Source organism: Plectropomus leopardus, chromosome 16, assembly GCF_008729295.1.
Source record: "Plectropomus leopardus isolate mb chromosome 16, YSFRI_Pleo_2.0, whole genome shotgun sequence".
Classification (NCBI taxonomy): domain Eukaryota; kingdom Metazoa; phylum Chordata; class Actinopteri; order Perciformes; family Serranidae; genus Plectropomus; species Plectropomus leopardus.
Window position 1 is genome coordinate 4,635,736 of NC_056478.1, and position 15,127 is coordinate 4,650,862.

The 15,127-nt window shown below is 43.0% G+C and overlaps 1 protein-coding gene across 1 annotated transcript in view; it reads right to left on the reverse strand.

Annotated features, from left to right (window-relative positions):
- Positions 1 to 1,431: 1,431 nt before the first annotated feature.
- Positions 1,432 to 15,127, reverse strand: part of LOC121955084 (B-cell lymphoma/leukemia 11B-like) — a 46,024-nt gene continuing 32,328 nt past the window's right edge. The window contains 2 exon segments of the mRNA XM_042502873.1: positions 1,432 to 7,752; positions 7,754 to 8,052. Coding sequence (XP_042358807.1) covers positions 6,010 to 7,752; positions 7,754 to 8,052 — 2,042 coding nt within the window. The 3' untranslated portion in view covers positions 1,432 to 6,009.

A 15,127-nucleotide genomic window follows, 5' to 3' on the forward strand; every position in this document is an offset into this window, starting at 1 on the left:
GTGTTAGCCTCTGTGGTGTTAGCCTTCACTCCATGTTGTTAGCCTAGCCTGCACCTGTGTAACGTGATATCGCAGGTGCGTTTGAATTAAGTCATTTGCTAAGCCCGCCAGGCGCGGTGTTGAATAAGTGATTATTTAAAGAAAAAAAAATGCATTTTTTTAATCACATGGAGATATAATAATGCTAACCACAACCGCTGTTGCTAGCCACAGCCGGAGTGTCACCTGCCTTTCCGCATCCTTCCCACCCCGTCTCCGCCCCTTGACCTCCTGACCTCCGGCCGAGTTTTTTTTTTTTTTATTGAACTTTATTGAAGATTAATATTCAATAAAAAGTATTATATTCCTTCAAGGGTATTATATTAAGTTCATGTCATTCACATGAACTGACCTGCGCGAGGGCAGCAGTCAAATAAATTAAAGTATGTAGACAGCCTCAAACAATTAGATAAGTAAAGGACAATATATAAAACAATAGGAAAAAAACACAAGTGGTCATTCAGAAATTAGATATTTATACAGATGTAGGGCTTTCTCCATATTGCAATATTTCAGTGATCTTTTAAATAGTTTTATCTCATAAGATAGTCAAATTAATATTATATTTTTCTTTTTTCTTCTTTTTTTTTATTCTCCATTTGAAAACCAAAATTTATATTTTCAAATGTTAGAATCTGAATATTTTGGTCATCATAAATAAGCCAACACTGGAAGGCATCCCCCCAAAAAATCCAAGTTAAACTACAAGAGAAGAAGAGACGTTCTGATGTCTGAATTAGAGAAAGTACAGCTTTTCAAAAGTAAATTAAATCTTGATTTAAGAAGTCATTGCATGGGTAGATAAAGTGGAATTACAGGTAAAAATACTCAAAAAACTATACAAAATTGACTTTATTACACTAACAAGACCAAATGTAATTCGTTACTTCCTATCCTGCATTTAAAGGAAGAAAGGAAGCAAATAATGGTCAAATTCTGGAAAAACCCGTCATCAGCCTGCTTCTACTGTATAAATACCATACGTTTAAGATCTTTTCATTATATCTAAATTCCACAATAAATAATCAGTAATTGTAATAACTGTATTAGTTTGTGTTTGATTTGTGCATGTTTTGTATAGTTTTTAATAAAAAAATTAAAGTTCCACACCCTAAACTCAACATCAGATTAGACGTTATACTAAATTATTAGCAGCAGTGTCACATGGTTTGTGTCGATGGCAAATAAATGCATGATTCACTTGTCGAGGATTCAAAGTTTTCAAGGAATGCTGATTTAATTAACAACAGTGTTGTTAGAAATAGGCTGTAAAGCAACAATAAAGTTTTGTATTCTAGTTGTAACTAAAATTATTGTGTGTCGGGAACTGTTCCAATATAAACTGTGGTGGTGGAAGAAAACGAAGGTGAAATAATCAGAGTGAAAAGATGCTTCAATCATAGAGCAATTGCAACATTTATTGAAGTGTTGGCTTTCTTGTATTGATTTTTCAACACATTACAAAAATACATATATGTTCAAAACAGCAGATGTGTACTGTTCTGAAATCACTTTTTTCCACAATGATGCACTCCCCCCCAAAAAAGAACAAGGAAAACTATTTTGTACAAAGAGTGTGAAAGTGAAAGTCGTGAAAAGTGAAGTATGAAAATGCATTTAAAATTACAGTTGCAAGTGCCGTCACAAGACCTTCAACCAACCATGAGGAAAACAAAACAAAAAAAAACAAAAACATGTTTGTGAATGTCTCGTAAAATTGATTTGGAAAAAGGATTTCCCGCACAAAGCTCTCTGCTCCCCTGCCGAAGGTTGTTCCTTTAGGATCATCTCATTCTGGTAATTATTTTCTTTTTAATCATTTTCGTTTTACATCCACGGAGGATGGCTTCACCAAACCAACAACAGGAAACTCATTTAAAATTAAATATATATTCAAAAAAAAAAAAAAAAAAAACATTGAAAGAGACCAAAAGTCAATAATGGCACCACTCTTGATAGAAAAAAAAATAATCTGGCATGATTCTGCAATATTACATTTCAAAAGTTGTCTTCCCATTACAGTGAACAATTACAGAAACATGAAGATAAAATCCCTCCACCAGGATAATCATACAAAACTGCTATGGCATTCAAAAACATTTGAAAGAACATTGGAGAAAACAATACTTTATCATAATTTTTAAACACTTACACAGAGTATTTCATTAATGGCGTACTTCAACACTGTAAACATTTTGCAAGACTGAATGTCTGTGTGGGATCTGGGTTCAACTGTTCATCGTTTGCATGTGATATATCGAAGCTATCCGAATTTCGGGAGCAGGACCACACCTCAACTCTGTCACTTACTGCATAAAGTATCTACCTTTTGGCTCATTTATACGAACGAAAACTGATGTTTCCCTTTGTAATGGCACAGATGCAATCAATAAATGGCACTCAAGGTCAAAAGTTTCAGACAAACAACCCGCTCTTGCCTAAAACTCGTCAAATACCACCACTCACTGGACATTGATCTCAGTGGACGTTGGTGTCAGACACAGATACGGAGAGACGCCCTTTAATGGCAGTATGATACGCACCGGGCGAGTACGTTTTAGAGGCAATGGCCAACAACCCAACTCAGATATTGCTGCTTTGTTGGTGGACATTGGCGTTGGTGGACATTGGCGTTGGTGGACATTGGCATCGGTGCCATCGGTGTCGGACATGGACACAGAGGCATCCTTCAAGGCAGTATGTTACGCACTTGGCGGCAATATTTGGGGAAGATGCCGCCAACTACAGTGATACAAAGAGCGACAAAGTTTGTATATGGCAGGCGGAAGGGAAGGTGGATGGGTCAAACAAACTCTGGACTTTCACCTGGGAATCTACGGAAATCAACTTTATATTTATAGTATTTTACCTACGCTGTAAGTTTATTACACAATGCATGTATTTAAGTGTACAATGACACGCCGTCCATAAACATCCAAAACAGACACAGGAAGGTACCCAGCGTGTAATATATTAACGTATGTGTCCGCTGACAAAGCGGACATTCGGTATTCGACGAGTTGGGATGAAAACATGTCGCAGCAAACGAAGCGACGGTGGAGGAGGTCGTAATAATGTATCTTTTAACGGAGGCAATGTGCAGACGGTGGTGGTTTGTGACGCCATTAAATACATCACGACATGTGAACAGAGAATTCTTTTTACTATATTTACCGATTCGTTCTGTTCGTCCACGATCCCAGCGGGACTGCTCCATTTTGTCCATATCTGTAAGCTTCTGTAAGCTGTAAGCGGCATATTTTAACATGCATGTCCTTGACAAAGCGGCGGTATTTGACGAGTTGGGATGAAAACATGCTGCAGGTGGTGATGGTGAAGGAGTGAACAAATGCATCTTTCAATTAAATATACTGTGACATGTGGACGGAGAATTCTTTTCACTATATTACCGATTAATTTCTTTCCGCCTTTTTTTAAAATGTCTTCGTCATCTCCTACAGTCATATCTCGCTCGAATTATGACCACACAATCTGTGGTGGTACTGCCCCCTTTTTGTTCAAAAGCTTTAAGAAAACATGCATAAATGTGGATGAAATCCATCTTTGTATGCAGCTAAAGTGGAGCGTAAATGAGCCCTAACCCTCTCCTCATGCTCTGCCCTCGTATTCTTCGCCTCTCCCTCCTGCCTCTCCTCCACATACACTTCTCAGGGTCTTCGTCGTGCCCTGGTGCTACAGCAAATTCCCTGTCAAAGCTTTCCCACAATGCATTTGGCAAATGAGCTACAAGCAGTCGGAGCAAAACTGTAAAACACATCTTGTTGACGGTGTGGTCCTTGCTCATGAATTTCATGGCTGTATGTCTCGTTTTGGCCGAACCGAGGTGAGTTTTTTCCTGGAATTAACGCACTGAGCATCTACATCAGGGTTTAGATTTTTTTGCTCTCATGTGCTAAAATACATAGAAGCCACTTCTGCAGAGTTGCTGTGTCCTTTCTTAAAATCACAAAAAAATGGGATTTGTATCCAAGGTACAGATTCTGTCGAAACAAAATGGCGCAGATAAAACCTGACAATCATCCAAAACAGGAGGTCACACTTGAGGATGATTGTGACGATTGCAAAACTAAAATAAAAGATGTCGTCTCAATCTCCTTTCATGTGGCTTCTCCCTCCCTCTCACGCTCGCTCTGTCTCACTCTGATGGTCCGTTATAACATGTGGCCACTGTAGATGTGCATTTGGGTACAATAAAGAAAAAAAAAACACTTTTCATATGCTTTCAATTTCATTTGAATGACTCTTCTCCCCGGTCAAGGTCTCGCTCTCTCTCTCTCTTTCCATCTGATTCTCACACTTCTTCATTTCTTTCGTTCCAATCTTTCACTTTGACTATCAGCATAGCCGCTGCTCAAGGTCGCCCGGCCGTCCCCCCAGTTGCAGCTGTGCTCAAAATTATCATAACTCACACAGCCTCTCTGTACCAGATTCATTTCAGGATGAACGATGCAGAAAATAAAAAAACGTAATCCCCAAAAGTCGCGAGCACGCACACTGTCTCAAAATCTGTTACTGCGAGTTAAACCCATATCACTTTGTGAGGCGAATGAACAGGCTTCCCTTTTAAAAGCCGCTCTAATGCATGAATCTGAGCTAGTGAACTGTGAAAAGACGCCGTCGGAGAGAGAGGCTTAGAGCACGCCGCGGAGAGAAGAACACACACGCTAACACGTATTGATATGAATTTCATTTGGAGCCATTTTGTGGATCCTGAGGGGGACACGGGTCAGAGAGAGACACGGCGGCGGTGTCGGCAGCAGAGGGAGGCGATTTAGAAAGCGTTACAATTGTTGAAGTAGCTTTAACAAATTGCCTTTGAGTTGGCACACGTGGGGCGGGGGGAGTGGGGGAGATAATCAAGTGATAAAGCAATAATGAATGGTAGTTACACTTAGCATATACTGTGGATGATGCAAGCAGCTGGTCTTCTGATTGTTTTAGGCCATCGTTCACGCGCAGTCGGGGCTACTTTAACATATCAAAAAAAAAAAAGAATATATTTACAAACCATAAACAGGACTGTTCTCCTTCTCACATCGATCACAAGTAGTCTTAACTTAGTCAACATATTAAATATGGTATTTTTAATCCTACATTGGGAATGTTCTGAGCATCAGTTAAGGGTTCCTCCTTGAAGTGCAACCTTTATTTATGTCCCGACTGATGCGAGGACAGCAATACAGTAACTGCATTTTGAAACTGTTCACATGCCAATATTCAAAAGGACAAATTCCCTGAATAAATTCAACTTATCAGGTCTTTAAGATAACAGTGGATTTTTAAAATCCAGCACGATGTTTTATTGTCAGGCTGACATTCAGTGCTTGTATGAGGGAGTGGATTGTAGTCCGCTGCTGCAGTTTATATAGAAAACAAATTTTTTTTTTCTTCGTTTAAAAAGCTGAACGCTTTGCACAATTTTACTCACACATGATAATAAGCTTCCTTAAAGGAGAGAAAAACAAATTGTATTAAGGGTGACTTCTTTCCAGTTATCGCATTTTTAGAAAAAAAAAATGTTTTAGCACATTTTCAAAACTAACTCCATATGAAATCCCACAAAGATGTACCTGCACATGCCAAATATCATTACAAAAATCCAATAAATACAGAAATTATTGCACAGTAGAAAGGCTCCATGGATTCCTAACTGATAAAATCCTCAGACAGTTTGCCAAGAAACACCAAGTTGTGCATTCTAGACAAGTTCTCATTAAAGTTTCCCTTTGTTTATATTCTCAGGTGGCAGTTTCTGTGACAAGAAAAAAAGATGAACATCAATCAGTCTCAAATTTTTTTTTAAGAGAGAGAGAGAGATTATCCAGCCAAGCCCCGTAGCTGAAGAAGTGGTTATAGGGATTCTGTGTGTGTGTGTGTGTGTGTGTGTGTGTGTGTGTGTGTGTGTGAGTGTTGTGTACACTGTCGGCTGTATAACTAATGGTTGGTGGCTTAACCTCTGTCCGCCTGCTCCAGTTTGACCTCGCTGGCCATCAAATGTTCGCCGTGCCACTTCTTCATGTGTTTCTCCAGCGTGCTGTAGACGCTGAAGGGCATGTGGCAGATGTCGCAGCGGTACACCTCCTTCCCAAACTGCCCGTGGGTCTTCATGTGGCGCGTCAGCTTGGAGCTCTGGGCGCAGGCGTAGCTGCACAGGTCGCACTTGTAGGGCCGCTCCCCCGTGTGGCTGCGGCGGTGCACCGTCAGGTTGCTGCAGTTCTTGAACACTTTGCCACAGTACTCGCAGGTGTCGTTCCGTCGATCCTTAGAGCTCGGGGGCCGCCCGGGTCCGGGGCCACGCATGAGGTGAGGGGTGCTGCTGCCGCTGCGGCCTGAGGCGCTTCCTCCTTCCATTAGCTCCCCTGGCGGGGTGGAGAAGCGGAGGCTTCCTGTCTCTGAGGACGAGTGCTCAGAGGAGGTGGCAAACGGCGACTGGCGGGAATCTGTGAATCCCAGGAAGGGTTCTCTGATGAAGTGGCGTGAAGCAGCGTAGCCAGCCAGGAGCTGAGAGTAGACGTTCTCCGGGGAGATGAGGGGTAGAGTCGGGGGAAGCTCCAGCTGCTCCTTCTCTATCTTGATTCTCTTGTTGTTGGAGGGGCTCGGGCTGGTGATGGGGGTGGGCCGGCGCTGGAACAGTCCGGGAAAGGAGTCTGCTTCGGAAACGCTGATCCTGCCGTTCATCACAGGCCGCTGGGCCGTCTGCTCGTCCTGCTCTCGGTCCGGCTCCCTCTCGTTCTCTCGTTCTTCGCCCCTCTCCCCGCCGTCTCCGTTGGGCTGTCTCTCCAGGCTCCTCTTGTTGGGGTTCAGTCTCAGGTGATTGTCCAGGTGGTTGTACGGGTGCATGATGCCGACCCCGCCGCTGTCACTGACTCTGTCCTCGCTCAGGGGTTTCTCCTCCTGTCTGGGGCCGTTCTCCCTGTTCTGGCTGAACTCCTGCGAGTCCTCGCTTAGGTTGGAATCTGGCCGACTCCCGTTCCTCAGCTCTTCCTCCTCTTCCTCCTCCTCCTCTTCTTCCTCCTCCTCTTCCTCCTCCTCCTCCTCATTGTCCATCCCCATCCCTCTTGTATTCCCCTCCCTGCTCTTCTCCTCGCTCTCTGGTCCCTCCTCTCTGTTCCCCTGCTCTGGGGAGCCGCTCATGGACCCGGACTTGTTGTGCATATGTGTCTTCATGTGCCTCTTGAGCTTGCTGGCCTGAGAACACGCGTGATCACATAGATGACACTTGTACGGCCGCTCCCCCGTGTGGCTGCGTCTGTGCACGATCAGGTTGCTCTGGAACTTGAAGATCTTGCCGCAGAACTCACAGGATTTGGACTTCCCCGGGTTCTGATTCTGGGAATCGGGAGGGCTGGAAGAACCGTGTCCCCCCTGAGAGGTGGGTGGCTGCGGGGCGTAGGTGAGGAACGCCGGGGGCTTGGCGCCAGGCTGGAAAAGCGTGGGACTCAGCAAGCGGTGCATGGGCGGCACGCGGTTGGGCGAGAGAGGAGGCGTGGGCCCTCCGTTATTGGTCGTGTTGCCCGCCAGTTCTCTCAGACGTCGGGAGAAGTCCATGGACGGAGGCTCCATGGGGGTCATCCGCATCACCCTCTCAAAGGCACTGGGGTGCTGGGAAAGCAGCCCCATCTCCTCTGGGCCCAGCCGCTCTAGCGGGGGTCTCGGGGGCGGGGGAGGGCTGGCAAAAGGGGGGGTCGGAGGCGATGCGGTCCTCCATGTACCCCGGGGGAGGGGGGTGTTCCCTGAGCAGGGGCGCAGCCATGCGGAGGAGGTGGAACGGGTTGTTGTCTCCGAGGAAAGTGGGGAGAGGGGAGCGGGGCAGAGCGTCGGCGCACGGCGGCGGAGGCAGAGCCATGCGGGGAGTGAGGGAGCAGTTGGCCGGGTGGTTGTCCAGGTAGATGCGGATGCCATGAGTGTGCTGGGCGTGCTGCAGCAGGAACCAGGCGCTGGTGAAGGTCTGCTTGCAGGTGGTGCAGATGTAGCTGGACGGCTCATCTTTTTCTGTGAAGAGAAGGAAAATCAACGTTAATGTTGTAAAATCTCAGAGCTCCATTCCAGGACCACTGTTCTCCGTGTATGTGAACAATCTTTGTCATAATTTATCAGCTGCTGTTCTCCACTTTTATGCAGATGACACAGTTATCTATTGCTCATCCTCCTCAGCGGCTCAAACTCATTCAGTTCAAACTTGACTTCAACTCGTGTTACATGCAGACAAATCTAAATTCATGGTTTTCTCAAATGGAAAAAAATGAACATCTGATCTTCATAAGATTTCAGCTGCTCAAGGGGTTCAAATTTCAAATGGTCACAACATAGAAGTTAGGCATTATTTTTTATCAGAACTTGTCATTTAAAATGCAATACAAAAAACAGTAAAATACATAAGCATGTAGTTTTCTAGAATGATTTCAGTGAGAATTTGAGGATTTTATTTTTCCAGTCCTTTAAAACGGACTTAAATTCCTTCATAGTAATCAGCTCCGACAATTTCAGGTCCTTCTGTGAGTTATTCAGGGCAGCATATTGAAAAGCCTTTTTGCCAAGTTCTCTTCTAACCTTGGGGACCAACATCTGTAAAACATTGTGAGAGCGCAGACCATATTGATTTTGGTTTTCACCCATGTACATACACAGATGAGAAGGAACCGGCCCGAGCAGAGATTAGTGTCAGTGTTAGAGTCTGCAGATGGACAAAGATGACCATTAAGCAGCATCATGCAGTGTACAGTGTTGTACGCGATGCATTTAAACATTTGAAAACTGCTTTGATTTCTTTTGAAAACATGGCTAAAAAGGCAACAAGCAACTTGACAAGAGATGTTCCACAAATTGCAAGGTGACAAGAAATAAACCTGGCAACTTGTTTTATAAAGAGAGAAAAACTATTATGAGAGAATTTACAATAAGTTAATAATAAAATAAAAATATGGAAAATGTCCAGAAAACTACATTTATATTATTATTGTTAACTTTTTGTCTTAATATATATTTTATAGGTAAAGTTTTTACGTAATTCTCTACTAACTCATAACGTCTTATAACATCTTTCGGTGTTTTTGAAAGAAACCAAGCCAGTTTGCTCAGGTTTCAAAGGGTTAACTGGATGTTGTAACAATGTCTATGTTGCTCTCTTGGCCTGGTCGCTCTTGCAAAAGGTGATTTTAAATCTCTGAGACTTTTACCTGGTTTTAAATATAAAATCCAAATAAAATATGCAAAAAAATGTCTTTACAATGTTTTGAGTTTATGTAAAACCTGTGTGAACATGTGTGGAGTTTAGGGAAAATGAACTTTGTGCTTGAGTCTGTGTATGAGGCTCTTTGTCTGTGTATGAAATTTTGAGTGTGTGCATGTCTACAGGCTAATGCAGATGGCAGGTAGTGCCCTAAGGCCACGACACATTATGCTAATTCTAATGTCAGCTAGGCTTTAATATACAGATCCATCTCGTCTACTCTGTCATTTCCATATGGAGACAGGGGAGGCAGGAAAAAAAGCACTCCAATGGGGGAAAAAAGGAAATATGTGATGGGGTGGGGGGCGGGTGGCATTAGAGAGAAAGAGAGACTCACAAAAGGAGAGACAGGAGAGGTGATGGAGAAGATGTGTAAACAGTAAAGACCCCTCCGGTCTTAACGCAGCATCCACATGAAATAAAGCTCTACGTCACTGGTGTAATAACAACTACAGTGAAGTGATGACTGTAAACACACACACACACACACACATACACAGAAAAACTCTGTGCCACTCATTGACAAATTGCCCCTTTAAATGGCACGACTTAATAAGGCTAAATGAATCTATCAGTCACGACGGCACGGCCCTGTCAGCCCGCTTATGAGTCATAAAAAGAGCCTCGGTCGGGATTCATCTAATTCAACACAGGCCAGCGTTCAACACGCTCTTATGTTTGCTTGCATCTGCATCTACTTTATCATCAGCGGCTACCGCAAGAGTTGGTACGGCGGTCCCAAAGCTCGGAGCCCGGAGGGGAGAAACAAAGCCGGAGAACTTTTCCCCAAAAGTCTTATGTGATCCAAGAAAAGAGGTCTTACAGTAAGACGGCTGCCTCAGAGCCAGCCACTGGTGGAATGTAACTAAGTACATGTACTCAAGTACTGTCCTTAAGTACACATTTGAGGTGTTTTACTTGAGTATTTTTTTCTTTTCATGCTGCTTTTACTCCACTAAATTTCAGAGGTAAATGTTTTACTTTTCACTTCACTTCATTTACCTGAATACTTTAGTTATGATACAAATTAAGATTTTTGCCAAAAGTATCAAACAGTTCATACAAGTAAAGCTGCAATGATTCGTTGATTGGCATAAAATGAATTGCCAACTATTCTGATAAACATTTAAGCATTTTTCTTTCTTAAAAAAAGTTTTCTGGTTGTTTTCTATAATGTTGAGTTTTTTCCCTTTATATTCAATAATTCTGGATTTGTGTTATTATTACTTTAAATCAATTTTCAGTTTTTGTTTGTTTTATATTGTTTTGAAATAGTACATTTTTCTGCATTGGGTACTTTTAATACTTTGAGTACTTTTTCCTGAATACACTTAATTTTTAAAAATAAAAATTTCAATGCAGGACTTGTACCTGTAACAGAGTATTTTTACAGTGTAGTATTAGTGCTTTTAATTCAGTAAAGGATCTGAATACTGTTGAGCACACACACACACACAGACGCAGATATAAAGTAATATTCTCTCTCCTCTTTCCTGCTCTGTCTCCAGCCTCCCTCGCAGCGTTACACACTTGTACCGTGCAGAGCAGATGAGCGAAAGCTGATGTTGGATCAGTGTCTCGTACAGGAAGCTGATTTGGCGGTGTGATTGGTTTGGCTTTCCCCAGGGGAGACGGGGTCAGAAAAAGTTAATGAGGGGCTCATTTACTGATTCTGTCTGTTTTTCTCTGCTATTAGTGGCGCTCTGGTGTAGCCGTCACTCTCACTGTTTGTGTGGGGTGAGACATGACCTGACTCCTGCTACTAACGTGTGTGTGTGCAAGCCTGTGTGTGTGCATGTGTGCGGACATGTATGTGGATGTATTTTGGTGCTTGTGTGTGTGTGTGTGTGGGGCGAGTGGCGGGCTGCCTGCCCGTGTTTAGTTTGGCGAGGCTTCACACGGCCGCTTGGCAGCGCAGAGCTGGACAGCTTAACAGCTTGGACGGGGAGAAGAGAGCGGGAGAGGGAAGGGAGGAGGAGGAGGAGGAGGAGGAGGAGGAGAGGGGGTAAGAAAAGAGGTGGAGGGACTTTAAGGGCCAGACGTGCTTGGGCACACACACAGTGACACACACACACACACAGAGGGTATTTACATGCCCCCGGGGAGCGAGCAGGGTCTATAGACGTGGGAGCTGTGTAATCTCATCAACACACGAGGATCAATATGAAATGAAGATGTGAGATTGGAGAAGGATTGATGATCTCTCTCAATTTATCAAATTGTGTTTTTTCTCCTTCTTATCTTTATTTTGGTCGGCACACATGGCCTCATCAATACGAGCCACGCGATCGTACACCCCCGAAACCTTCCACCCCTCCACCACCGCAGCATCACATTTGCATCTTGTCATATCTTACACAGCCGTGCCATATGCTGTTAAAGGAAGCGTGGCAGCTAATAGAGTGGCAGCTGATGGCTGCTGCCTAATGACGGCCAAAGACAAATTTCATCAACTTTCCAAACAAGCAAGAGAGCGGGGGGAGGGGAGGAGAAGAAAAGACAAATAGACAGATAGACAGATAGATAGATAGATAGATAGATAGATAGATAGACAGACAGATAGATAGATGGATGTGCTTTGAGGTTTAAAGTGGTAACAACACGGAAGCTGCAAAGATGATGGATTGCATTTTAATGCTAAAAGCATTTAAACAAGAGATTAGTGGCTGTTTACAGTTTATTTTAATATTTTTATATATTATTTAATTTTTCATGTATTCTATATATTATATTTTTAGATTTAATTTAGGTCACTCTGCTTGGACAGCAGTAACACCACATAACACACATGAATCAATAAAGAAAGTTTCTTACCATTTACCAAACATTGATTTTTACCCGCCATGTTTATGCATTTATTAATTATTATTATTATTTATTAATTGATAGCGACTTGGAACAAAATAACGAAATACGCCTTTTTTTTTTCATTTTTTAAAATAATTACTTTTTGGGGTTTTTATGCCTTTTTTCCATATGACAGCTTAAGCTTGAAAGGGGGCGAGAGAGAGAGGGGGATGACATGCAGCAAAGGGCTAAAGCCAGAATCGAACCTGTGGCCGCTGCGGCGAGGACACAGTCTCCATACACGAGGCACCCGCTCCATCCACTGAGCCACAGGGTGCCCCAAAATATGCCATTTTTTTACCGCCACTTGTTGACACTATTTCCATGTTTTCTGCCATTTCTGCTGCCCTGTAATGTCACGTAAACATCACAACTCGGCAACTCGGGTATCACTGATATTTCCCAATGTCCCACTCGTAATTACGACTTTGTTGCCGTTCATGTGCTCTTTACTCATAAAGACTGTAAACACGAAATTTCTGAGGAGCACCTGAAGGCAGCAGTATATTTGCTTGTTGACTGCCATTGACAAATTTCATGACATTCACTTACAGCCGATGTTTTTTTTTGTGGACAATAGAGAACGTGTTATGGAGGTTGCATTGAGCCTGCAGGAGCGGAGCTAGTTAAAGTAAGCCATTAGCCAGACCTAACAGCTAACTATCAGCTAACAGAGATTGCATTAAGATAGCAGAGAGAGAGGTTGTTAACAACATCAGCTGTTAGCTGGGAAATACAGCTCACAGAGGTTGAAGCTGTTAGCTGTGAGCAGCAGGTGGCCATAACTAACAGCTAACAGAGGTTGCATTGATTTGGCAAGAGGAGAACTAGATGATATTAGCGCTTGGACAAAACTAACAGCTAATGGAGTTTGCACTGAGACGGCAGGAAGACAGCAAATTAACGTTTGCTGTTAGCAGCTGATGAATGGTGGCTGAAACTAACAGCTAACAGAGGTTGCATTGACTTATATTATGATGCGTTCAAGCTTTTTTCTGTAAAAATGAGTATGCAGCAATGGTAAATTATAATGTTATCACGATGAGTTTAAATGTGTTACTGTTTATGATCTTCTCGATCTAGTTTTTGAGGAGAAATCTGACTAAATAAGCTGTGTAAATAAAGCTGATGGAGAAATTTGTTGATGTTTTCCCAGCAATAAAAGTAGATATTGGGAAGGAAATTATGATATATTACAAGTCTTTTTGAAGCTTTTTTGAAAGATGTTTTTCAAGTGAAAGGTTATATTAAAGGTTGCTTCATACATTTGTATGGCTGAATTTGTGCCCATTCAAAGGCAGTGTAATGAAGTGCTAAATTACTTTTTAAAACAGTTCAGTTATTTTCATAATTAAGATTTGCCTGGCACAAGTGGAGGAATAAATAGTAAATAAAATAAAATAAAATAAACAACAACATCAGTATTGGCAATCAGCCAAATTGTTGTTTTAAATACTGGTATAATTTTAACAATCAGTGTATCCAGTTTTAGACATTGAGTATAGATAGATAGATAGATATAGAGATGGATAGATAGATGGATAGAGAGATAGAGTTGCAGACACTCCATTCTTTCCCCTCGCTTACTTCCACACATGCTGCGTGCGTTGGGGTGTTGTCGCCGCTCGGTGCTCCAGCCAATAAAAGCCTTCATTAAAGAATCACGGTGGGCCGTGTCATGCTTCAGTTTGTGGTAATTACAGTCGTCTGCCTGACACGCAAGCAGGGACCCCTCCACCGCTGACCGCCAAGGTCAACTACCAGTTAGAATAGTTACATTCTCCTCTCCACGCAGTCACTGATGCTGGACCTAATCGGCCAATTTACTCTGGCACGCCATATGCACACAGAGACACACACACTCGTACCGACGCACACACAGTGTTCAGTGAATGGGCCCGAGATGAAAGGTTAAATGAAACAGCGGGATTCTGCGATATGGTGCTGCATTATGATCTGAATCTCGCTGGTCATTTTGCTGCTTATGAATGCTACAGCGTGATGATGTTCCCCTCAAAAATACTCTGAGTCTTATATTTCTGCCCAGGGAGACTTTCCGGTGAAACAGACAAACACAATACAGATCTGAGACCAGCTCAGGAGGGCAGCTCTTTGTCCTGTGCAACAAAACAAGGGCGAAGGGCCAGGAGGCCTGGAGGAAGTTATTAAAACATTGGCACATGCGTGGAGCTGAGGTGGGCCAGTAATAATGCTCTCCTTCTCTCCTGGGTCGGTTTTTTTACTAAACCACCGGGCCAATTAACCCAGTCTTCAGGGACTAAGATCTGAGCTTTACATCAGATTTTATTCTTTCCAGATTGCCTTTTATAGCCATTATTTTGCCTTAAAAGTACAAACAAAATGCCAGTGAATGAAGGGGAGCCACGGTATTGACTGTTTGCATATGGCCGATGGAGAAAAGTTGGTGTGAGCTTGGCGGGGCTGGAGCAGACACCAGGCGTTCGGTGCAGACATGTGGATTTGTGTTTAATTTAAGAATTCACATATGCCGTCCCTGCAGCCTGAGTTTGATTTATACATTCGAAGCATGAGCTCCCTCCATTTACATTACACTTACATTTTGGGGGGCATTATCAGATGCTTTAATCCGGAGGGACTTATAATAAGACCGCAGAAGAATAACAAAAATCTACACAGGCTCAGCCTTCGACAAGATGGGCAAACTGGAGCTCCTCAGCTGACAGTGAGCACTGAGTGGATGGTAATGAACGCTCACTGATGCCAAATTAACTCTCACAAAAGCTCAGGGAGGAAAAAAATCGTAATTGAAAATAAGTAGCATTTGAACGCCGGCCCACCAACTTCTCTGCTGCAGTTATTTGACGTGGACAATTCAGGAGGCAGGGGAAACATGTCCAAGGGCCAAAGTTTAGACCGCGATGAATAGCCTGGTGCAGGGTTCTCACAACATTTCAAAACCTTTCCATGACTTTTTTAAGGACCCATATACTTTTCCTTGTCCCACTTGCC